General features: G+C 42.4%; 1 protein-coding gene across 2 annotated transcripts in view; it reads left to right on the top strand.

Moving 5' to 3' along the window:
- The window catches only part of PICALM (phosphatidylinositol binding clathrin assembly protein), a 74,611-nt gene extending 53,683 nt beyond the window's left edge, over window positions 1–20,928 (top strand). The window contains exons 14-24 of one of the 2 annotated variants that reach the window (XM_086622143.1): window positions 53–136; window positions 501–581; window positions 3,194–3,301; window positions 4,211–4,342; window positions 4,429–4,459; window positions 5,280–5,379; window positions 6,893–6,916; window positions 8,962–9,021; window positions 13,609–13,713; window positions 19,821–19,923; window positions 20,898–20,928. In XM_086622143.1, coding sequence (XP_086478269.1) covers window positions 53–136; window positions 501–581; window positions 3,194–3,301; window positions 4,211–4,342; window positions 4,429–4,459; window positions 5,280–5,379; window positions 6,893–6,916; window positions 8,962–9,021; window positions 13,609–13,713; window positions 19,821–19,913 — 818 coding nt within the window. In that variant the 3' untranslated portion in view covers window positions 19,914–19,923; window positions 20,898–20,928. Of the gene's footprint in view, window positions 1–52; window positions 137–500; window positions 582–3,193; window positions 3,302–4,210; window positions 4,343–4,428; window positions 4,460–5,279; window positions 5,380–6,892; window positions 6,917–8,961; window positions 9,022–13,608; window positions 13,714–16,106; window positions 16,288–19,820; window positions 19,924–20,897 lie in introns of those variants that run through there. The other variant, XM_086622152.1, reaches the window with a different exon arrangement.
- Window positions 20,929–24,443: the final 3,515 nt, after the last annotated feature.

The raw sequence follows: 24,443 nt of genomic DNA, 5'->3' as shown, positions 1-24,443 counted from the left end.
GTGCTATGATAATGTGAATGTGGGTTTAAAATAACTCTCTCTGGTTCTTTAGATCATTACAATCCATTTACTGAACCAAATCCCTTTGTGGCAACCAAATATGAATCCACTATTGGGCTGTATCCTTATACTTCAGGTATAAGAAAAATGCCTTGAGGCTTTTACGCTCAGTTCATCCAAGGGTGTAAAACATGGCATTTGCTTGAAAGAAAAAAAAAAAAAAAAGAAAAGGAAAAGTGTTTATCCTAGTATAGCTGTAAATTTTAATCTGTGCTTTCCCCTTTTGTGTTGTAGATAATGTAAACTTGTTTCTTACTGTGTGTCTGATGTGTATTGATTTCATTCCATTGGTTCTATGTTATTAGAGTATATGTGGATTTATAGAGTGACCTGAAATTAAATTTCTGAATAGCAGATAAACAGTGTATCTTGGTTCTCTTTCTGTAACTCTCCTTCTTCTCCTTTCCTGGCTTTCTCTCTTGTGTGATACGCCTTATCAGATTCTTTTTGTGGTCCTCAAGCTTACCCTAATGCTTCTCATTTCCGCAATGAGCCTTCTTCTGTAGCTGGTCTATTTGGAGGTAGGTAATGGGATGCAGCCTTACCACAAACACAGAAATTGGAATGTGTTGTGTGCCTAGAATGAGTAGGTATGTTAGTGGCTACAGAAACGCATTATTACAGTGGCTCTGACTTTTATTCATGTGCTTGTGCTAGATGTGTTGTCACAAACGATATATACTTTTTCAATTTGTGCTCAACTAAGGCTTATTTAGTCTAAACATGAAATGAGTATCTCCCCATTTCAGGATCTCTTGTAGTTTACATGTTGCTACATATCACACAGAAGACTTGCATGTTGTAAGTGTCTTCTCATCTTACTCTACCTCATTGCTTGTAAAATAAAGGGATTGGGATGTTCTTGCTGCTTATGGCTTTTGTGTTGATGTATCACTCTTAAACAGTGCGCTAAACTGGTACAAAGCTTTGCAACAGAACATGAAGAGGTACCCACTGCATTAAATCACTGGCTGGTCATGTGTGCAGCTGTGTAATGTCTGTGTAGTAACCCAGTACTGGTGCTGGCTCTGGAATACTATCCTGACAGGGGCTAGATGGGACCGTGACAGGTGATAATTTATCTAAACCACGTCGAACAGGGAGCGTTGACATTGTTGCTATTCAAGGTTTAGGAATACCTTCAATAAATGTTTTGTGGAAGAGTTAGTTCTTAAAAGCACCATAAAGTCACGCTTTGGTGTATTGTCTTTGAATAGAAGTTAACGAGAATCATGTAACGAGAGGTTAAACACTACGTATGACTCTTCCTGTTGTTCCATATCCAAAAAGCAGGATGATTAGTTTCTGCCAAGTCTTGTTGGTTTATTCTTGAAGGAACTCCATTAAAAGTACTGACCTTTGCACCTTTCAAAACATCCATGTTAGATAAAATGCCCTGGGCTGGTGGTTGATACCAGGAGTAGGATTTGATCTTTTTCAGAGGCTGACTCAGAGTTCGTTGGTTTGTTCCTGGCTCGTCTCATCTCATTAGCTTCATAAAGCTTGAAACTTCCTCAAATGTGAGAGCAGGAAACTCGGCTTGTTTCAGTTAAGGCCGTTTTCTAAAGAAAAATATGAACATTTGTAAGTCAGATTTTCTATTGGCACAGGCACGGTTTTAAGAGTTGCAGGACATCCCATCAAAGCAATTCCTATCTGCACTTCAGAGTCTCTGAAATGGCTTGTTACAACTTGATGGTATACTTGTCATAAAGATACTCATTTTCTTTTGTTGTTTATTTACTCCCTATCTTTTCCCACATTCCTGCTTCCCATGTTTTGCTGTTTCTTTGATTTGTTTTAAATTAAAAGTACATTGTTTAAATATTAGAGATGGATGTTTTTGAGTTACAAGTTGCATGTTCCTTTAAGACAAATCAGTAGGAAAAAGTAATCCAAATTTATTTTTTCTGTGAAGCTCATGTTCAAGGATAACATCCTATAGTTATTAATTTTTTTAGGTGAAATGTGACCTAATTCAGGAAAATAGTAAGATTGAAATGAGGTGCTGTCACAGCAAGCTAAATGAAATCCAAGAAGTATTCTTGGTCAGTTATTTCCACTCACTGTGATGTTTTACTACTGAAGTATTTGTGATGCTTTTATTTATCCATATCACCGAAATTTCTGTTAGGAGCCAGAGGAGCTACTTCTCCAGATGGCATTGCATTTTTTGGGTGCTTTTCCTAGAAACGAATAATTACTTCTGTAATTGCCTGGATGACAAGATGCTGTGCATGCACACGTGTACGTACAGACTTGTGTTTGTGGTTATATATAACATTAAACAAATCAGTTTTCCCTTCCATTTTACTGGACTATCAACTTAATACTTCCTAACATCATACACAATGCTTTGCACTGTGATACATTTTTTTAAGTATTGAAAAAAGTTGTATATTTGGACAACACTTACTAGGAGATTACATCTGCTTTACAGATACGTAGGAGATAAATGGAGTAAGTTCAGACAGAAATGGGAGTTAAAGCTTGGCTTTAGCTCGCTGTATCTTGCGCTAATTATTGGAAACTGAACTCCAAAATACGGTCTCATGCAAAACGTGTGTCCAAAAATAACAAAGTAAACATTATAAAAATTATTAGTAGCAAGAGTGCCTAATCAGAGGCATTACTAGTCATCTTGAGACAGTATGGATCTTGCTCCAATTGTATATGAGAGCTGCTCAACTAAGATAAAACATGGAGGAAATAATCTTCAGGCAGGTAATCTTGAAACAGATTCTGTACTCAGCCAGATTCTTTTCTTGGAGAAGCATGATGATTATTTCCTCAGTGAGTTATTGTAAGTATTTGGTAAAAGAATAAGGAAGATGTGAATAGTTCAGAGATTTAGCAACTAGGGGAAGGAGGAATGTCCTTTATGGCTTGTCTGTCCATTTTTTGAGACAAAACCTTTCTTTGGAGGAGTAACTCCAAATAAAGTTCGAATAAACTGCTTCTAGCTCTTAGATGTTTCTCAATGTCAAGGTGTAATCTGGACCTTTGAGGTATTCCTAGTTTTTCTGTGGTACCTAAATAATCTACATATTTATTTGTCTTGTCTTGCATCAAGAAGACAAACTCATAGGAAATGCTGTATAAAAACATTCAACTTTTTTCTTTTTCCCCACAGGGTTCACTCCATCTCCTGTTGCTCAACCACAGCCATCAGCTGGCCTTAATGTTGACTTTGAGTCTGTGTTTGGAAACAAATCTTCTAATGTCATCCTAGATTCTGGTGGTAAGGCATTTACTAAAGTAGATGAAGTATGTCCTTCGTTTCTTATTCTTGAGGTATAAATCTCTTAATCTGTATCTACTCACACTGCTGTGACAGTGTTCCAGCTGAAGAAAAGAAAGTTGACTTTAAAAGGTCAATAGCATTATTCATCTGGTTTTTCTTTGATATTCAAATATTTTTTCCTTATATGCTGCTTCTATGTGCACCACACTGAAATGCTTACATTAATTTCCTTCACTTCAATATTTTGTGCATTAAACCTTCAGACAGTGAACAGCCTTTGTTTTGACGTGCTGTCAAGTGGAATTAAGTCTGTATTTGTAGAGAGTGTGGTCAGAAGAGGTAGAGTTAAAGTTGTGTCTTAATTGTATAGATCTGTGCAACACGTTTTTGGCACTCTGCCTACATGTTACTCTTTCAATGTTAAGGAAATGATAAATTACCAAAACCTACACAATTAATTTGGATTGTAGTCATAGTTAATACTATTTCTGTTCTTTTGAGCATCTGGAACGTAAATACTTTCTGGTCTCTTGACATTGAATTTTGTTTTGGGGCAAAGCAGTGATCTGCTAAAAGCAAATGCATATGCATTTTTGTAGGATTGAAATGCGTTAAATGTTTTTGTATTTTGTTTTACATTTTGATTACTTTCCAGTCATTGTGAATCCGTTCCATGTAAATTTGATGTCACGTAGATTAAACTAGTAAAGTGAAATCTCCTTTCTGTGGTAAATATCTCCTTTATCAAGAGGCATAATAAGTTTTATCCTTGTTATATAGTGTAGCATCACTAGGTTAAATTCTGTATTTTAGCCATTGTGTTGAACTTGCTGTCTGTTTAACTGAATGTCATGAAATTCATGGGAGCCTGTGATTCAAATCGCTTTTTACGTTTATCATTCCAAGGCTTTGATGAACTAGGTGGTCTCCTAAAACCAACAGTGGCCTCTCAAAACCAGAGTCTTCCAGTTGCCAAAGTACCACCTAACAAATTAGTGTCAGATGATCTGGATTCATCTTTAGCCAATCTTGTAGGCAGTAAGTATTGAACCACAAACATACAAATACTTATTTAATGCTTTTCAATGAATAGAATGTCAATAGTATCTTTTTCTTTGTGACAGATTTGGGCATTGGAAATGGAACTACTAAAAAGTAAGTATCATGATCAGAAGTTGAGCATTTTGATTTTCTTGGTAGTAAAATTTTATGAAAGTACAGGTTCAAACCTGTGCACAACGCCATAGCGTTGACCTTTAGAGCACGTTTGGGATTGTACTTTGTTTCTCATACAAAGTATCATGAATTGGTGAGAACTGTTGGAAGGTGACTGTAGGCTGAGTGGTGGTGACAGTGATAACAGCAGGCAAGATGTCCTGTCCTACTCCTTTCAAGCTTTGTACATATTTAGGAAATGAGCTCATCAAAATGTTTCTTTGTAGTTGTTTTTAGCACACCTTATAAATACTTTGTGTGATCTGAGTGCGTGCAGAGCTGTATTAAGGATTGTGAAGCTACAACCTCCAACTTGTGGCCGACCTTTAGAGAAGTGAATTTTGAAGCAGGACGTGTTCTGGAGTAGTGAACATCTGCTCTAGCAGCACGAATGAGAACGCAATTAGCAAATTTCAGGCTTGTTGGGACCATCTGTGCCAACTCTGAAATTGTTCAGAAATCTGAAATGCAGTTGCTCCTAGCTAAACTATCTTGACCCAAGGAAAGTCGGCTGTGTTAACTTACCTGTACTGGAGAACTTGACTGAGATGAGATAAAGCTGAGGTGGCTCATATTGAGCATCTTTACTTTTCCTAGCTGTAACAAGCTGTCATGAGACCTTTCATCAACTCCTTTGCTAAATGAGCTTCTTCACTAACAAAAGAAGCCATGTTTCCAAGAGGAAATGTCATTTACCTTGAGGGATTTTTGTAGGAAAATAGAATGTTTTCTAATGATTCTTAAAAAAATTTATTTCAAGTGATGTAAACTGGACTCAGCCAGGTGAAAAGAAACTAACAGGTGGTTCCAACTGGCAACCCAAGATTGCACCTACCACTGCGTGGAATGCTCCAACGTTGGTAAGCAAATGTTTATTTTGAAGTAGAGAATTCTCTGCAGCTTAGATACACAGACTGATGTGTAATGGAGAAATTAGAAAGTGATCTATGGTTGCAGTGAGAGGGCAGTAGTAGAACTGGATAGAGATGTGTGCTGCTTGGGTTTGTTTTTCTTAGCTGTGGGGCTCTAGTAAATAGTTTGTGATGTGCCACGTGCAGGTTTAGCATAAACTTCAGTAGCGTTTTACCAGCCTCTGTCATGGCAAGAGAGCAGCCATCGTGTTTCACTCCACTGACATAAAACTCTGAATTCCAGTGGTGTGTGTGGGGCCACTGTGCAGTCTAGAGAAGTAGAGTGGTGAACAGTATGTTCTTCAGGTGCCCTGATACATTGAGTATGTATGACATTACAGCTCAGCCTGCTCTGGAGACAGAAATGGGCTGGGAGATTAATCTTGATACGTGTCGCAGTGTTTGTGCAGTGATGTGGGCTGTAGCTTTCTTCACGTACATAACTACTGCTCTCCTGCCCTGATGTGTGCAATTATTTTTAATGCACGTCAGTTTTGGTGATCAACTTCATAGTGTTCACTGTAGCAGGTAGCATTGGCAAGGATGTTTGGGCAGCACGTGGGGTGAGGGTTCTTAAGCCAAAAAAAGGAGGGGGAAAAAAAAAAGAGATTAAGGGTCTATATGAGTAGTTTTGATGTGAATTCTACTCACCCTTTCATCAGTGACCTGGAGAACTGTACATGGGCAGAACAGGTAACAAACCACCCCTGAGGATTTATTGCATCTCACTCTGTAACTGACTGGGGGAGGTTGAATCCACAGTGTTGTGGATTTGGAAAGAGAGAACTTGTCTCCCTGGATCCACCTCCTCCACCCTACTAGGTGTCCCTTATCAACTCAGTACACTTATGCAGGACAGAAATGTTTGTGGACCTTACTGGAGGGCGTGTAGATATTGAAGAAACCGTAACTACTCACCTGCTTTAATGACTGGTGGTTTGAGTTTACTCGTGTGCTTGAATCTGTTCAATAACTCATGTCTTGTGTGTACATCTTCTTGTGACAAGTCATTACGTTCAACAGCTTTTTATTATTTAGAGGTACCGTTGAGACACTTCTCTTCCTGTGAAACTGTTCTGTGATTCTATTAACATAAAAATCTCAAAATAGAAATAATCTAGGGGGAAAAAAAAAGTTTGTCTTCCTCTGCTGGTCTATTTATTGTGGCGTTGCTGCTGCTTGCTCAATAAATATGCTTTTGAAAACAAGGCTTTCTCGTCTTTGGAAAAAAGGCATATACCAAATAAATGGACTGTGCAAAACAATTACAAACCTAACAAGGATGACAGTATCACAGGTGTGCGTTGTCTCAGTAAATGACTTGAATTACAAGAATGTGTGGGGGTAAACATTTTAATGTATTTGTGAACTAAAATGCTATCTGTGTATATTCTGTTGTGTAAGTATTTGCTTCTAATCCAGTGTTATTGCATTATGTAATTGTTCTCCCTGGGAAATACAGAATGGCATGCATTTTCCACAATACGTAAGTGAAACAACCCGCAGCCTTTTTGCAATCAACTGGCATGCTGATATTAACCACTGCTGTTGCAGAGTCTCATAACCTCCTCGCTATTTACACATTTCTCATTTTAAAATCTTTGGTGTGCCAAAAATCAAGCTTTTCCTAGCATACACGAACTTCATAGGTGGTCTGCAGGCTCTTGACTCGAATGATGGCATGGGAAACACCGAGATTATTTTTCCTTGCTTTAAACTGTACCATTTGCTGCCAGAGAGCTGGGGTGTGTGTCTGTGCTGCCTTCAATGCACTTGGTGAAGTTTGAATGAAGATAAAAATGTTTGTGTTTGAATAACTGCATGAAACCTCACGGGCTTCTGTTACACTTGGCACTTTATCCACATTTATGGTAGCTCTTGATTATTTTTTTATTATTATTTGGTTTTTTTTAGTAGGGAGAGACCAATATGTCATTAATGCTCATATAAAAAAAAGAAAACCCCTGCTGACAGTTTACGAAGGGCAAGCAATAACCTGTACTCGCTGTCTGAGGAATGCAATCTTTCATTTCTAAGGATTTTTTTCTTTATGTCAACAGTGATATTGGTCTTTCCCTGTATTCTGTTTTTATTGCAGGGTAACTCTGTAACTAAAGGATGGTAGGTCCATACTTGAGCACTCGAAAATTAATTTAGTCAGCATGTTTGTGTGAGCGTAGGTGTGGATGCACAAGCAAAACAAAAAAATAAGTGATTTTCAGGATAGCTTTGCCAGCTGTGTGAAATATGTGGATAGTACCCAGGCTAGATGATTATCAGTCAGGGAAATCTGTTCTGATGGCAATTAAAATGCCAGTGACACTGGCTACTATCTCTGAAAAGGCAGCTGATACCTCAGAACTGACTTCAGAAGCAGCTTTGCTGATGTCCTGTTCTTGATGCTACAGTTTAGCTGCTTTAATTACTCCAGTACTTTTAATATTTTGTCACTTCCCTCTTTTCTGTATCAATAATACCTGTGTACCAAGAAACGCCTATGGTCTCTGTCTTGTCGTGGATCGTAATCCCCGCAGCGCTAGCGTGAAAACTAGACCGCGTTTTCTTAGAGACTTCCCAGCAGGTGGACAGGATAGACAGGAAGTTATCTGAATATTTATAAGCACCAATGTATAGTCTAAAAAAAAACATTTTTTTGTCCTTGTAAGAGTTAATACTGATTTAGAAAGTGGATAATGAAACTGTAGAACAAAGAATATCATTAGGATATGAAGAACTGTCTTTAATATATTTTTCTTTCTAAGAGTCATCAGCTGTTTTTTCCTTTTCCCCTACATGTTGCCAAGTTGTTTACATAGCTTTACTCCAGTTCCTGTCTGCTGACGGCGATCTTACAGTAACCTCAAAGTTAGCTTAGGTTAAGGGTAATATATCTGCAAAGTACTAAGAGGACTTTTAACCTGTTCAAATTCACTGCACTAAGTGGGTGAGTGAGAGGGAATGCAAGTTGGATATTCATGGTAGAGGTGAATTTCTGTTGGAGCATGGTAGGAGAATCCCCGTAGTGCGTATGTCCTGGCTAAAGAGGGTTCCTGTAGTGTCGGCAGAAGCAACAGTAACTTGGTCTTTCGTTCTTTAAAATTCTCTTTCAAGACCTCTGGTGCGCTATTGCTTCTGATGCTGAAACGTATGTATATACTTCATAGGATTAAAAAAATGCTTCTGCTTCCTGATTTTTCTCTCAAACTTCTCTGTGTCTCACACTGTGTTCTTTAAACAAGATGCTGAAAGAAGGGAGGCTTGCAGGAGTTCAGTTTAGTCAGCCAGAATCCTAACAGGTTAAAAGCAAATACGTAATGGTAGATTTACCAAGATCACCCAGAAACTTTAGAGAAGGTATTGATTCCACCTGAAACAATTTGGATACTCTCTAAACGCAAGATGACAAATCGTGTTTATTCCATGCTGTATTTATAGTAAGTTAAGTGCTGCAGATGACCTGTAGGAATCAATGTCCTACCAGTACGCAGCTGGTCTCTTCTCCTCTCAGTTCACCACTGTTTTTCACACCAGGCACCACCTGTGATGGCATATCCTGCCACAACGCCGACAGGAATGATGGGCTATGGGATGGTGAGTGGAACTCTTGTAACTCAGATGTGTCTTGTTTGATTTGTCGTAGTTGGGTAGCAGTTGTTTTTCAGAACTATCTTACTGAAGACTGAATTTCAGCTCCTGTTGGTTTATTCGTCACGAAATCATTAAGTCCTGAACTACTTAACTGGCTTTTGTCTGAAATTAAGTCTACCCTTTATTATCTCACCTAGTTTTTCATAAACTTTTTAAAGTTTAAACTGTGTCTATTTTTGATGGGCTTTATTGGTGTAGGAGTAAGTGTACCATACAACTAAGTGTATCATGTGAGTACAAATAGCTACGTTCACAACAGGGATGTTTTATCAGTGAAGTGAAACCTTCCTTAAACACATGCTTCCAACCTCAGCAAAAGGCATTTGTACCAACTGACACTAAAAAAAACACAAGTTTGTGACGCTGCTGTGTGTTGTGGTGTCAGTTGAGAACTGAATCTTAGTGACACACCAATATTGGAAGGCTATTGACATAAATCTGACCTTGCAGCTTGTTGATCTGAAAAGTTCAAGTTTTCGTTCTTATCTGAAACTTTTAAATATTTCTGAAATGGTATGCCTTAACTCTTCTTTAAAAGTATGATTTTTATGTATCACAGTTTTGCTGGGTGAATAAAAGGAGAGAGAACTTCCTTAGAATAATTATTCTGTCATGAGGTTCACAGATTAGTTTAATAAAAAAATAAAAATAAGCTAAATGTTTCATCATATAATAAAATTAGATTAATGATTTATAATTTGTATATGCTCAGTAAGTGAACTGCAAAAGTGACCAACTGTGTTCTTGAGGCTCTTTTGAGAGAGTACCATGTTCCTCGTTATCTCTCCGTGAACTCCTGTAGTATGTTTTGTGCAAAGTCGTTGTAGTTAAACTACCTTTAGTGCTGATTCAAACTTGATCTACATAACTTTGCACTGGCGGTACTGGAAGCGTTTTCTTGGTTATTCTGATTCAGCAGCTGGGGAAGGTAACGTATGTAGTGTATAGAAAATAATCATGCATGTTTCATAAAGCAGCTTTCGTCATAGGGTTTAAATGCCAATGTGAAATGGAAACTGGAATTAGTGGGAGCCGTAGCTCTGTTATCCTGAGTTGCTGATACTTGTTTAAAAGGTTGCAATGTCTGAGCAGATGGGTGGGATGGGCCCTTACAGAGTGCCCAGCAGGCTTTGTAATGCCTTCTGGAAACTGTCCTGGCTCATTCAAACTCTACTCAGGATCTTTACTGCTAGAGATCTCTGAAATGTTGACCTGCGTTACAACCCTTGTGTTCAATTTTTCCTAAAAGCAGCAGTAGAATCATAGAATGGTTTGGGTTGGAAGGGACCTTAAAGATTATCTAGATCCAGCTCCCTTCCCATGAGCAGGGACACCTTTCACTAGATCACATTGCTCAAAGCCTCATCTAACCTGGCCTTGAACACCTCCAGGGATGGGGCAGCCACAGCTTCTCTGGGCAACCTGTTCCAGTGCCTCACCACCCTCTGAGTGAAAAATTTCTTCCTTAGATCTAATCTAAATCTGCCCTCTTTCAGTTTAAAGCCATTGCCCCTTGTCCTATCACTACACGCCCTTGTAAAAAGTCCCTCTCCAGCTTTCCTGTAGGCCCCCTTTAAGTACTGGAAGGCTGCAATAAGATCACCCTGGAGCCTTCTCTTCTCCAGGCTGAACAGCCCCAACTCTCTCAGCCTGTCTTCATAGCAGAGGTGCTCCAGCCCTCAGATCATCTTCGTGGCCCTCCTCTGGACTCATTCCAGTAGCTCCATGTCCTTCTTGTGTTGGGGGCTCCAGAGCTGAACACAGTATTCCAGGTGGGGTCTCACGAGAGCTGAGTAGAGGGGCAGAATCACCTCCCTCGACCTTCTGGCCATGCTCCTTCTGATGCAGCCCGGGATGCGGTTGGCTTTCTGGGCTGCCAGTGCACATTGCCGGCTCCTGTTGAGCTTCTCATCCACCAGCACTCCCAAGTCCTCCTCCTCAGGGCTGCTCTCAATCCATTCTCTGCCCAGCCTGTACTTGTGCTTGGGATTGCCCCGACCCATGTGCAGAACCTTACACTTGGCCTTGTTGAACTTCATGAGGTTCTCACAGGCCCACCTCTCCAGCCTGTCAAGGTCCCTCTGGATGGCATCCCTTCCCTCCAGCGTGTCCACAACACCACAGAGCTTGGTGTCATCTGCAGACTTGCTGAGGGTGCACTCAGCAAGGTGGGTACTATAGATGTGAGCGTGGCTGTTTCTAAGTGTCAGTCTCATAGCAGGCTTTTCCCTTGGTGAGGCTACACTGGGACAGGCAGTTTCATTAGTACCTTCGTGTTCCCTGGCTGCTGGTTCCTGTCTCTTCATTGTGCCAGCAGTTTTTTAGTTTACTTTTTTTGTGGGGTGTTTTCAACAGGGTCAGTTTCTTGGATGGGCTCACCTTGTGATTGCCCAAACAGCTGGTTGGCATGATAGGAGGAGTACTAGGATTAGTCAACAAAAAGCTGCTTGGAATGGGGATTGCCCCAGTGGGACTGCTGCTGGGTGTCAGCTGCAGCCCGAGAGGAGTGCCAAAAGCAGTGCCAGAGGTGGACGTCCATGTTAGATAAAGCCTGACTTCTAAGACCATTAGTGAATGTTAAACTCTTAATTTGGCTCGGCCAGAGTGTCAGTAACACTTCAGACTCTGGTTGCATAATGGTTTACAATAATGGTTTACATAATGGGACCTGATGAGATCCATCCGCGGGTCCTGAAGGAACTGGCGGATGAAGTTGCCAAGCCACTGGCCATTGTATTTGAGAAGTCGTGGCGGTCGGCGAGGTCCCCGATGACTGGAAGAGAGGGAACATAACCCCCATTTTAAAAAGGGGAACAAGGAGGACCCGGGCAACTACAGGCCGGTCAGCCTCACCTCTGTGCCTGGCAAGGTCATGGAGCAGATTCTCCTGGGAACCACGCTAAGGCACCTGGAGAGCAAGGAGGTGGTGGGTGACAGCCAACATGGCTTCACCAAAGGCAGATCGTGCCTGACCAACTTGGTGGCCTTTTATGATGGGGTGACAGCATCGGTGGACAAGGGTCGACCAACGGATATCATCTACCTGGACTTGTGCAAAGCTTTTGACACTGTCCCGCACGACATTCTTCTCTCTAAACTAGAGAGGCATGGGTTTGATGGATGGACCACTCGGTGGATAAGGAATTGGCTCAATGGCCGCACTCAGAGAGTAGTGGTCAACGGCTCGATGTCCAAGTGGAGACCGGTCACGAGTGGCGTCCCTCAGGGGTCCGTGTTGGGCCCGGCCCTCTTCAACATCTTTGTCGGTGACGTGGACAGTGGCATGGAGTGCACCCTCAGCAAGTTCGCTGATGACACCAAGCTGTGTGGTGCTGTCGACACGCTGGAGGGAAGGGATGCCATCCAGAGGGACCTCGACAGGTCCTACATCTGGGTCGTGGCAATCCCAGGCACAAATACAGACTGGGCGGAGAATGGATCGAGAGCAGCCCTGAGGAGAAGGACTTGGGAGTACTGGTGGACGAGAAGCTCAATATGAGCCGGCAATGTGCTCTTGCGGCCCAGAAGGCCAACCGCGTCCTGGGCTGCATCAAGAGGAGCGTGGCCAGCAGGTCGAGGGAGGTGATTCTTCCCCTCTACTCTGCCCTCGTGAGACCTCACCTGGAGTACTGCGTCCAGTTCTGGAGCCCCCAACATAAGAAGGACATGGACCAGTTGGAGAGGGTCCAGAGGAGGGCCACGAAGGTGATAAGAGGGCTGGAGCACCTTTCCTATGAGGACAGGCTGAAAGAGTTGGGGCTGTTCAGCCTGGAGAAGAGGAGGCTCCGGGGTGACCTTATAGCGGTCTTCCAGTACCTCAAGGGGGCCTACAAGAAAGATGGGGAGAGGCTGTTCAGGAGGGCATGTTGTGATAGGACAAGGGGTAATGGTTTTAAAATAGAGGGAGGTAGATTCAGATTGGATATTAGGAAAAAATTTTTTACCATGAGAGTTGTAGAACACTGGAACAGGTTGCCCAGAGAGGTGGTGGATGCTCCATCCCTGGAGACATTCAAGGCCAGGTTGGACGAGGCCCTGAGCAACCTGATCTAGTTAGAGATATCCCTATTTGTTGCAGGGGGGTTGGACTAGATGACCTTTGAAGGTCCCTTCCAGCCCTAACCATTCTATGATTCTATGAATTTGTGCATACGATTCTCGGTTTTCAATTCTTCTGGAGCTCTGCCTTGATATCTGTAAAACTGTTCCTGTGCTTTCGAAGGCAGACAGGGAAGTGCTGTCAGACCTCAGTTTTGGGAGCAAGAGGAGCAGCACAAATGCTTGTGCTTAAATATTTTCGTGTTTCAGATCTTTGCAGCAAATGGTTTCCGTTGTTATTGGGAGTATTCCTTGAAACGCCTCTAATGTTCCTTTCTAGGAACCTTTACGTACGGAATGTTGTAGAAAGATCTTTTAGGATTGCATGTGTCAAAACATGACCAAGACTTTTCATCTACTTATTTCTTTCTCTCCTTAAATACTTGCAGTGTATTAATGCTGTATGTGATTTGATGTTCTCTGTTTTTTTAGCCGTCGCAGATGGGAGGCATACCAGTAATGACACAGCCAACTTTAATATACAGCCAGCCAGTCATGAGACCACCAAACCCTTTTGGCCCTGTACCGGGAGCACAGGTTTGTATGTTCAGAATAATTGATGCTGTGAACAAATTACAGCTGGTTCAGTTTCTTTAGAAGTATTGTAATATCTTCTGATGTTGGACGGACGGAAGGATTGCTTCCCAGCTTCTTATAGCTGGGTTGGCAGCATCATGTTTGTTTTACAGAAGCAAAGAGCCATTGTTTTTCTGGGAAAGTGACTGAGGTTATCCTCAACACTTTAGTGGAAGGGTAAGAGCAGCTGATGTCTGTGCTGTTTGCTGAAGACAGATTTCCTCCCCAGAGTTCATGTTCTCTGCTGCTTTGCTCTTGTAGCTTGGCTCTGTGAGATTGGGCTATTACGGCTTTTTCCCGGGTGTATGTGGCGCTGTTCTTCGACCTGTTACACCTAGAAGTGTTCCATTGTAAGGCAGCCAAGTCTGGCAGTAGCTGCAGAACATACTTTTTGTAAGTGTAAGCTCTGTGCTTGTATCACAGCGTTACGCAGGGGACAGATGGGAGGTGTGGCCATCTGAGCCTATGGATGTTGTAGATGGATTTGAAAATAACATGGGATCAAACTTGGTGACACTTCAGCCCAGCAGCTGGTTGTCAGCACTGTGGCAGGCACATGGCGTGTTCATCTAGTTTTAAGCATTATATTCTTTGTATTCCCCCAAGTTACTGCAGAAGACAGTATTTATTATATTATATTTTGCAGCGTAGTGAAGATACTCAGTAGCTACGCAATCTGGCCTTTCCCTACTATGTGTCCCGTTAAATGGAGCATTCCTTACCTTGTTACCTAGTATACTGGAGTAAGAGAGTGCTCCGAGGGGTTACTCTGGTGAACACGAAGAAGAAGTGACTGTATCAATACTGGCATTGAATACCTATGTTTTATTGTTTGTTTTACAAGCATCTGTCGCTGAGAAGCTCCTATCTGAACTCGCTTATTAACCCAACAGCCATCTGAAGATACTTTTTTTCAGTACGAAAAAGATTTTTTAAAAAATAGGAGAGAGAGAGAGAGGATGGACAACCTCAAGCACCTTCGTACTGTTTTCAGAAAATACTGAGATCATTAAGACTCGATTGTGTTTGTGAACTGTAGTTAGGGGCAGAGCCACGTGTAGCTGGCAGATTGGAACTCCAGTATTAACAGTCCAGTTTTGCTTACAGGTCAAATATTTGTCCAAGTTCACACTGTACGTCATGACTTTATTAGAAAAATGTAATATATTGGCAGTGTGTTTTGATCGTACTGTAAAGAGCTCTGTGTTTATAGGTGACTGTTTAAAAACCTGCATATATAACTTCACACATACACCAACGTGTACCTAAGTGGTGTTTCGGACTAGAGTGTGGAGGGAAGAGAATTGGTCAGTCAGTTGGAAGGGAAAAGAGCTCAAACCTCTTCCAGTGCCTGAACCTGATCCTTTAACAGGAGAGGCAGTGGATAGAAATTGTAATAATCTTTTTAAAAGGCTTTATCTGACAGGGATGCTGTTAGATTTCTTTAGCTAGAAATACGCTTTTCAATTCACTTTCTCTTGGACTTCTGAGCGCTGCTTTGTACATTCATTGTCACTTCAGAAGTGATTCACTATCTTTCGCGTGGGTTTTATGCTGTTTCGAGGGGGGAAAAAAATGTGTGTTTATGACATTTCTTCAGTTGAGAACAATTTAAAGGATCCTCAAAGATAAGAGGGGGTGTTTTTTTCTGCAATTCCCAAAGCATCAATTTGGAAATGTCCCTTTAAAAAAATAAATAAATCTGCCTAATTCAGTTATAAACAGGCAGGTGGGTCTGAATAGCTGGGTGAGCCTTTCTGCTTCGTTTGACATCGCAGGGCTGGGTCTGTGTGGAGTCCCAGCTGGCTGTCGTAACGGGAGAAAGAGGAATTAGTCACAAGTGAGGTGTGTAGAGCTGTGTTTATTGTGCTTATCTGACAAGGTGTTTGGCTCCTGCAGAGCTAATCTGATAGAAGACACACCTGTTGAGTCAGCGTTTGCTCTGTGAGCAGGAAGGGTTTTCCCTGGGAGACACAGTCCATATCGCTTGCAGTTGTTGAGTTTTCAGGAGTCTGACATCACTAAAGCAACTTAAATGAGAGCTGCTTCCCCACAGAGGGGAGTCACAATGTTCTTACACTAAATTTCCTGTATGCTCACAAATGAGCTTCTTCTGAGAGCATCTTTGTCTGTTTAGGTTTAGTTAATATTCCTGTTGTACCAGAATTAGGAAAATACAGAAATAAAAATGTGTGTTCTTGGAGTAAGTAAACAAAAATTAAAGAATGAGTAATGGTTATCTAAAAGCACACAATTCAGACTGCCTGGGTCCCACGTGGGTCACCGCAGACACTTACTGTAATGCAGACTTTGTCCATGGTGTCATCACTGACAAACAGCAAATTCTTTTTCAGATATTATATCACTTACCTCTAGTCTGCTGGCAGATCTTGGTTGCTGTCTGCAGCACAGAGACTTGAAGGTACTTAAAAGCTTAATGAAGATACAAAGCTGTTGCTGAAAAATTATACTGCCAAGCTGTAGCGTGTGGGGAACTCCTGCTGCTTTGTATACGGACTGGTAAAATAGTCCCAGTGTTGTCCAGTTTCTTTATAATTTAAGCTGGTGTTCCTCATTTGATACCCTTAAGGATTTGTCTTAATAAATACGCTTTTCCTACCCCTAGACATACCTATTTTGCTTCTCTTTCAAGTGTTCTGCTTACATGCATGCAACTTTATTTCTAATTGTTGCTATTGAAAGCAAGGGTAGTTCAGGGTTTTAAGGGCAAAATAATTTGAAACGATTGCGAAGGAGAGTAGAACAGTTGCTTCTTTGGAACTCGAAGTGCAGAAGATACTGCTTTTAGAAGAACTAGCGTGTACCTTTTCTCTTTGAAATCACTTATCTTGCGTTAGGGTCAGCATCGCCCACTTGAGAAAGAAAATGGTGTTTTTCATCATGATAAAATAACAAACTTTCCTCACTATAAAATATTATGTCGTGCTACCCAGAGCAGTGAGAATGGTCGGAGTTGTGTGATTAAATTTCCCTTGGTGGCAGGGAGAGCGTGTGGGTATGCATGAGGAAGGGACGGGCTGGATCCATGTTCGAGACAAGGTTAAAGAGTAGCCAGAGTGATGGCAGATGTGATACGGTGCAGCAAGCACAAAGCGTTCCAGACAAGCTGGATCTGAGGGATGTGTAGTTAACTGGAATATAAACTACATGTTGTAGGACCTGAATGTCATCACGCACAACAGCCGTGCTGGAGCGTTCACCACCACCACAGACGTTGTCACGTTGGCTGGTATGAAACAGCACAACACCGACAGATCAGTGGTGTGACTTTGTGTTACATGTTCTGGTCCGGGTACCCTCAAAAGGACATGTCCTTAGGAGGGGAAGCAACTGCGTAGTGAAAATTTTAATATTTAAAATAGAATAAAGAAATTACTCTGCCTACTGGTAGCGTCTGTGTGAATTGTAACACTGCAGTTGTTCACATCACCGAACTGTACGGAAAAAGGGATAGAAGTGATTGCTGGTGGTGATGGAGAACAGGTAATAGTGCATACGAGTAAGTTGGGTTTGTGGAAGGGGTTAGGGGTTTTATTTTGTTCTGGCTTTGTAGTTTGTTTGGTTTTGGGGTTTGTTTTTTCTCAGAACTGGAAGAACAGGCTATGAAGTTCAAGACAGACTTAAGCCAGAAAGTAGACTTCACAGGTGCTCCGTTTGGCATGTTGATCTTAAAATATGTGCTAAAGCAGCTTGATGGACTTGTTCTGTGAGAACCCAGTATCTAGCTAATGGTGGGAATCAGCACAGCACTCACACATGGATGGGTTCTTCCGTGTTACTGTGACTCCAGGGAGGCTTTTTGACTGCTGCTGGAGGTGAGACTAAGCCTTGGGTCACATCCAGCACAGCAGGTTGCTTTTCACTCACACAAGCGCTGGGCAGTAAGGAGGCTCAATCCGTGGTTCTAGACATGGTGACACTAGAGAAACTCATGGCCAGTGCTGCTGTTCTAAATGCTTCTCCTTAGAAACTGCTAAGGTAGGTTCTGATCTTCAGATATATTTACAAGTGGTGTTCTAGATAGATGCAATGTATGACACTGTCTAACTACTTCCCACTTTTTTTTAGGCCTTTTGTTAATAATTAGAGGTATCTCGTTAAAATATGAGTTTACTGTAAGGTACTGTGTGGCATCTAGGAAGTAGCATTGTAAAGTTCTTCCCCAGTATTTAACTCAAACAGGCATCCTGACGTTTCCCATCTGTTCCTGCTCACCTGCTGATGTTGCACAAAAGACAGAGCTCTAAAATTACCAGTCTTCCACACTGCTTTCCAACTGGGACATTGCTTTGGACTTGATATCAATTGGAGATTTGCCAGCTCAATTTAACAGGAGTTTCAATGTGTGACTTCAAGAGGAAGAATGTCTCCTGAAATCCAGTCACGGCCAGCACATGTTGCTGAAGTTACGACTCTGTTGGAATTTATCATTAGTCTGTCTCAAATCCTGGAGGGGGGGGTGGTGGTGGTGCTGAGCTATGGCTTTCGAAAGGGGAACTTCTGACATCCTGAAACTGCTTCTCAAACACTTCCCATTCTGTCTCATGACTCTTCCATAATCTGTTTATGGGGACTGGATCCAAGTGCCCCATTGGAAGTGGGGTTTCAGGAGGGAGATAAAGATTCCAACCCAGAGTACTGATCCTGAAAGAACTCCTTTTCCCCATGTGCTTTCTGAGACACAAATTAATGGGAAAAATTTAAATTTACAATGCCAATGTTTACACTCTGGGCACTTCTGCAAGCAGTTCCCATAAGCATGATCCCTGTCGTGTAGGTTGGCAGGCGTTATTTCCAAAGGAAATACGTCTCCGTCCGATGTTTTTTGCAATGGTTACGAAGTGCAGGCATGCACTGGTGATGACAGTGGAGGTGGGGCACTGGAACAGGTTGCCCAGAGAAGCTGTGGATGCCCCATCCCTGGAAGTGTTCAAGGCCAGGCTGGATGAGGCTTTGGGCAACCTGGTGTAGTGGAGGGTGTCCCTGCCCATGGCAGGGGGGTTGGAACTAGATGACCTTTGAGGTCCCTTCCAACCCAAAGCATTCCATGATTCTATGACCGACTCAATTATGAGTCAACTCTTGAAGTGATGGAATCTTTCAGGAGAAAGCCAACTGGTTTTTTTTTACCTGCACAAACATGCAAGCTCTGAGGGAGGAGGGCAAATAGAATTGAATAAAGCACCATTTGTAGCTGGCAAAGCACTGACAAAGAAAAAGGCTAAAAAAACAAATCAACAAGTAGCAGATAGTGCTGCAGGTACAGCCTGCAGATTATCGGTCCCTTCCCGGAGCAGCAGCTAAAATCCCAATAATTCCTGCTCGTGAATTATGTGCTTTATGTGGCTGAATTTGTGGTGTGGTGCTTTAAATCCAGGGCCATAGGATGTGGGTTTTGTTACTATAAATAGTACAGAGTGATGGTCTCAGCCTTCAGTTCTCACCTAAAATGGCAGCAGTTGACACACTCATCTATTTTTATTTTTTTTCCCTATTCCCAGAATATATCCTGTGTTCTCCTTCTAGGCCCCAACCTGACAATTATCCATTGTCTGCTCTCCAGCTTCTTTTTGTACACGTCTTATTTTGAAAGGAAAAGGTACTGAGAGCTGTTTCTTCTGGAGAAGGCATCTGGACAGCTGCCATGCTCTGGCCAGACCCCGGCCTCATCTCCCCCTGCCAGTCCGTAGTTTTGCCAGCAGAGTGGGGAGAGTGTAGAGCCGTTTCACGGGAGCATCAGGCCTGATGTCTTGTGTCTTCTTCTGGAGCAAATGGCTGTGAAAGCGCGAGGTTACCTGCTCACTGGGCAAATGCCAATTGAAGTTTCTTTTCTGGAGGGTCATGTCCGGCTCGTTCCTGCATTACACCAACCATCGAAGAGGCTTTCTGTTTTCCATGTGACCAAACACCTTGTTTTAATAGTTGATTTCTGCCAAGTTTGCCTCTTAACCTCCCCTCGTCCTTTCATTACACGTTCAGCTTTCATATTCTGTCATTCTGAGACCTTTTTTCTTTTCTTTCCCTTTCTCTGTCGTCTTTCCTACTAGCTGTCTGCAGCATCCAGCCCTTCCAGTCAGAGTCCTCACAGAGCCTCAGGAAAGGATCCCTTTGCAGAGCTCTCTCTCCAGGATTTCTTGTAGAACAACTTAGGTATTGTCCGTTACTCTGGGGAGATGCTGGTTTTTGTGATACAGAGCAAAACTAAAGTTCTAATTTGAGTTTTATTGACATGACTAGAACTGTTTCTGAAGAAAACAGAAACGAGTCGTGTTGAGTTGGAAGCATTGTGGAAGTGACTTGGAAACTGTATACCCAACAGCAGTGGTTTAAAGGCCCAACTGAAGTAGTTTTGCTTCGGTCCATTGGAAATAAAGTTTGCCAGTTCCTTCCTGAACCGCCAGAGCCAGCGCACATGGTGTTCTGCTGCAGTGGGAAAGGAGGAACTGGTACTACCTGGTGTTCACCATTTCATCAGGAAAACGTTCAGGGTTCGTGGCCATCAGCAGTGCGCTGCTGCTGGCCGTCTGCTCGTGCACTTCACAGATTGCCTGACCCACGAGCTCACTTTGTGCAGGAGGAGGTACTTGGTTTCACCGCTGCGAGGGTTAAGTTTTGGGGCAGATGTGCACTGGAGTTCTGTCCTTTTTCATCAATCAGGGGCAGGTGGAAATTAAATACTAAAATGAGTGAAAACATGAAAAAATTCAAGAATTCATAGTGTAAAGAAAAGAGTAGGTGCTATTGCAGACAGCGTTCTGCTTTTCTTTGTGCACTTTCTGTGGTTCAGCATGAGAAGTGACCCTGAGATCTCTTCATACCAAAGTTAATCTGTTACGCCGTGGCTGGTGAGGACACTGCACGGATCAGCAGGGATGGGTTTTGTTGTCACACAAACCAGCTTAGTGCAAAGAGATGTTGCAAAGGCTGGCGTGGGCAGAAAAACATCCCGATGGCTTTTGCTTGTTTTCTGGCCCTGATTTTGTAAAATTTTTGTTTCTGGGTGGAGCTTCAGATCTTGGGGTAGCTTGGGCGTTTGAAGAATGGAAAAGTTTGAAGGAAACACAGGTTTATAGTGAAGTCCTGCTTCTGTTGAATGTTAACACGAGGGTTTTTAATCTTTCCAGATTCAGTTTATGTAACTGTGTTAGATGGAAGAGAAAGGAACGTTTCCAAAAAGATGTGCTCACCAGTAAACCCCCACTTCCAGGAAAAAAAATGAACTTCAGTGTCTCAAACTCTCCTCTTCGGTGAAGTGATGTCGTGAAATGATGAAGACCAATGAAGGAACCTGGGACAACTCCATAAGAAACCATCGATGTACAACACGAAGCCCAGAATTACCGTGAATTCACACCAAGGTGTATGTTTCGTCCTGGTGACTAACACGTCGATGCTTTCAGCTTCTAATGAATCCAAAATCGGTTACACACGAAGAGAATTCTGAAAATCGAGGTTGGTGTTTGGAAATGCTGCCTGGAGTGGAGATGTGTCCTTTACCGTAACTCGAAACAAGACTTTGGGCAGGAGAGGGTCAAATCCTAACTCTTAATTCCGCAGTTACCTTTTCTTCAGTCCTCACCAACGTAGGCACAGCAGTAACGGAAATTAACTTTTTTTAAAAATTATATATTCAGTTTGCAGTAGACATTCCTTATGTATTATTGTTTGTATTTATTTATGATTATCAACTTAACATTAATATTGTATCAAAAAACTTCCTTATGGAAATGAGTATGGATGTATACAGTATGTCTGATTTTTATCCACGAGGAATGAATCTGATTCAGAACGCTGTTCAGCTGACGTACAGAGCACTAAATATTTCAAGGGTCTGAATCTAATGAATTCTCAGTATATATGGGAATTAGGGAAGAGCTGTAAAATGCATTAATCCTCATAGTCAATTCTGTGCCTAGGATTTTGCAAGGGAACAGTTAACTGACTAGAAGAAGCACTACATTTTTAATTCAGCATTAGTGCATCGGGAAGGAACTTTATTGCTTTGTGCTTGGCATGTCATTATTTTTACATTTGACATTATAAGGCCTTTCCAAAATGAATGTGAGGAATTGCTTTCACTTTAAGACTTGCCTTCTTTTCTGTAAAAAAAAAAAAAAAAAAATTAAAAAAAAAAAAAATGGAGGTGGTGTGTGTTGGGGGAGAAAGCCTTTTCGTTTGGCTAGTGCCATGTTTATGATCATGTACCTTTCAGAAGTCCAAAAGGGGAAGCAGCTTCCTTACATGTGTCTAGTGGGAATTTAGTTAACGAAGAATTAAAAGTAGCGCTGTTGATCGGCGCGTTGTGTAAATACATCACCACTTTTGGGCGGAGTGGGGCCTCGAGAAGGATAGTCGCCGATATGAAAGCAATTCTGTACATGAGTTAAGCATACTTGCTGCATTGTCTCTGCAGATTCTATTTTTGTTTAAAATATTAAAATGTATGTTAGCAAAAATGGGTGGATTTTCAAATAAAATGCAGCTTCCACAGAACTTTTGTTACGGTATGAAAGTCTGAGGTGCTTCTTTTCTTTTTGCTGCTTCGAATGTGCACTGATACTTGCATTGTTTACGTAATAAAATACCAAATGTATTTCATACGTGCATACTGTATTCCAGGAAGTGCAGCACCCAGTCTGTGAATGACGTCATTTGTACATCATCTTCCCTGTGCTGCTGGAGCAGACGGCCTTAGTTCCATGATAACGAGCTGTCTCGCTACAGACGTTGTAAGAGCTGGATTCCTTACTTCATGTAATCTTTCCCTTCACTTTCACTTAGTATGATCTAGTTTTCATGGCAATAAACATGGACTGTTGATAACTGAGCAAGAACCTGGTGTAGTGGAGGGTTTCCCTGCCCACGGCAGGGGAGTTGGAACTGGATGATCTTTGAGGTCCCTTCCAACCCAAACCATTCTGTGATTCTAAGAAGTATAAATATGCCAAAGTCATTATTTAGCTATCTCCCAGCAGCAGTTCGTGGTTGGTGAAGCTTTGACTGGCTTACTCAGACCGTGGTCTGCATTAGATGGTAGTTTTCATCATGGGGAGTTGTGATATAAATGGAACTTCCCTCTTCTCAACTCCCTGAGGCTTGTCCAAAGGATGTACGTAATAAAATGATCAGTACAGATCAGTAGATTTACAATTTCTTCCTAAAAGCACAAATTGAAAAAGTCTGGACCTGTTACTTCTAGAGCAGGTAATGCACATGCCCAGATCTGGGAAGTTTCATACGCAGTTAAGGCTTTTGATATGGGTCTGTACCACCAGAGAAGAACAACTTTTTGGTTTTTGCTTGCACTTAGAGTAACAAAAATGGGAATTGTCTGAATCGGGGGTTTAAGGTGGACCTTCCTTCTCCATAGCCCAGTGTGACCTCGTCATCTTTCTGCGTCTGATGCTCTTCACACCGTGTTTTCAGTCTGTCTTTTGAGGCTACTGCCTGAGGGGAGATCTGCTTCCTTAGGTCTGTCTGATCCCTTGAACCCCCTTGGTGGGCCTGGGAACCTGAGGCTGCAAATCGGGCCAGTGCCAAAAACCCCCTGACAAACAAAAACACCTTCTGCAGTGGTGACTAATTCATAGAATCATAGAATCGTAGAATGGTTTGGGTTGGAAGGGACCTCAAAGATCATCCAGTTCCAACCCCCCTGCCATGGGCAGGGACACCCTCCACTACACCAGGTTGCCCAAAGCCTCATCCAACCTGGCCTTGAACACTGCCAGGGATGAGGCATCCACAGCTTCTCTGGGCAACCTGTTCCAGTGCCTCACCACCCTCTGAGTGAAAAATTTCTTCCTTATATCCAATATAAATCTCCCTCTTTCAGTTTAAATCCATTACCCCTTGTCCTGTCACTACACGCCCTTGTAAAAAGTCCCTCTCCAGCTTTCCTGTAGGCCCCCTTTAAGTACTGGAAGGCTGCAAGAAGATCACCCTGGAGCCTTCTCTTCTCCAGGCTGAACAGCCCCAACTCTCTCAGCCTGTCTCCATAGCAGAGGTGTTCCTCATCTGTTATGGAACCATAGAGTCATTTCAGGTGGAAGAGACCTCTAAGACCCTTGAGTCCAACCGTTAACCTATCACTGCCAAGTCCACCACTAAACCATGTCCCTAAGCACCACATCTGCAGTCTTTCAAATATCTCCAGGGACGGTGACTCTACCACTTCCCTGGGCAGCCTGTTGCAGTGCTTGACAACCCTTTCAGTGAAGAATTTTTTTCCTAATATCCCATCTGAACCTCCCCTGGCACAACTTCAGGCTGTTTCCTCTTGTCCTGTCACTTGTCACCTGGGAAAAGAGACCAACACCCACCTTGCTACAGCTTCTTTTCAGGTAGCTGTAGAGAGTGATAAGTTCTCCCCTCAGCCTCCTTTTCTCCAGGCTGAACTACCCCAGTTCTCTCAGCTGCTCCTCACAAGACTTGTGCTCCAGACCCTTCACCAGCTTTGTTGCTCTTCTTTGGACACGCTCCAGCACCTCAATGTCCTTCTTGTAGTGAGGGGCCCAAAACTGAACACAGTGTTTGAGGTGCAGCCTCACCAGTGCTGAGTACAGGGGGACAATCACTTCCCTACTCCTGCTGGCCACACTATTGCTGATACAAGCCAGGATGCTGTTGGCCTTCTTGGCCACCTGGACACACTGCTGGCTCATATTCAG

This window comes from Tauraco erythrolophus, chromosome 1 (genome assembly GCF_009769465.1).
Source record: "Tauraco erythrolophus isolate bTauEry1 chromosome 1, bTauEry1.pri, whole genome shotgun sequence".
NCBI lineage: Eukaryota > Metazoa > Chordata > Aves > Musophagiformes > Musophagidae > Tauraco > Tauraco erythrolophus.
This window is presented reverse-complemented; position numbering and strand designations above follow the sequence as displayed.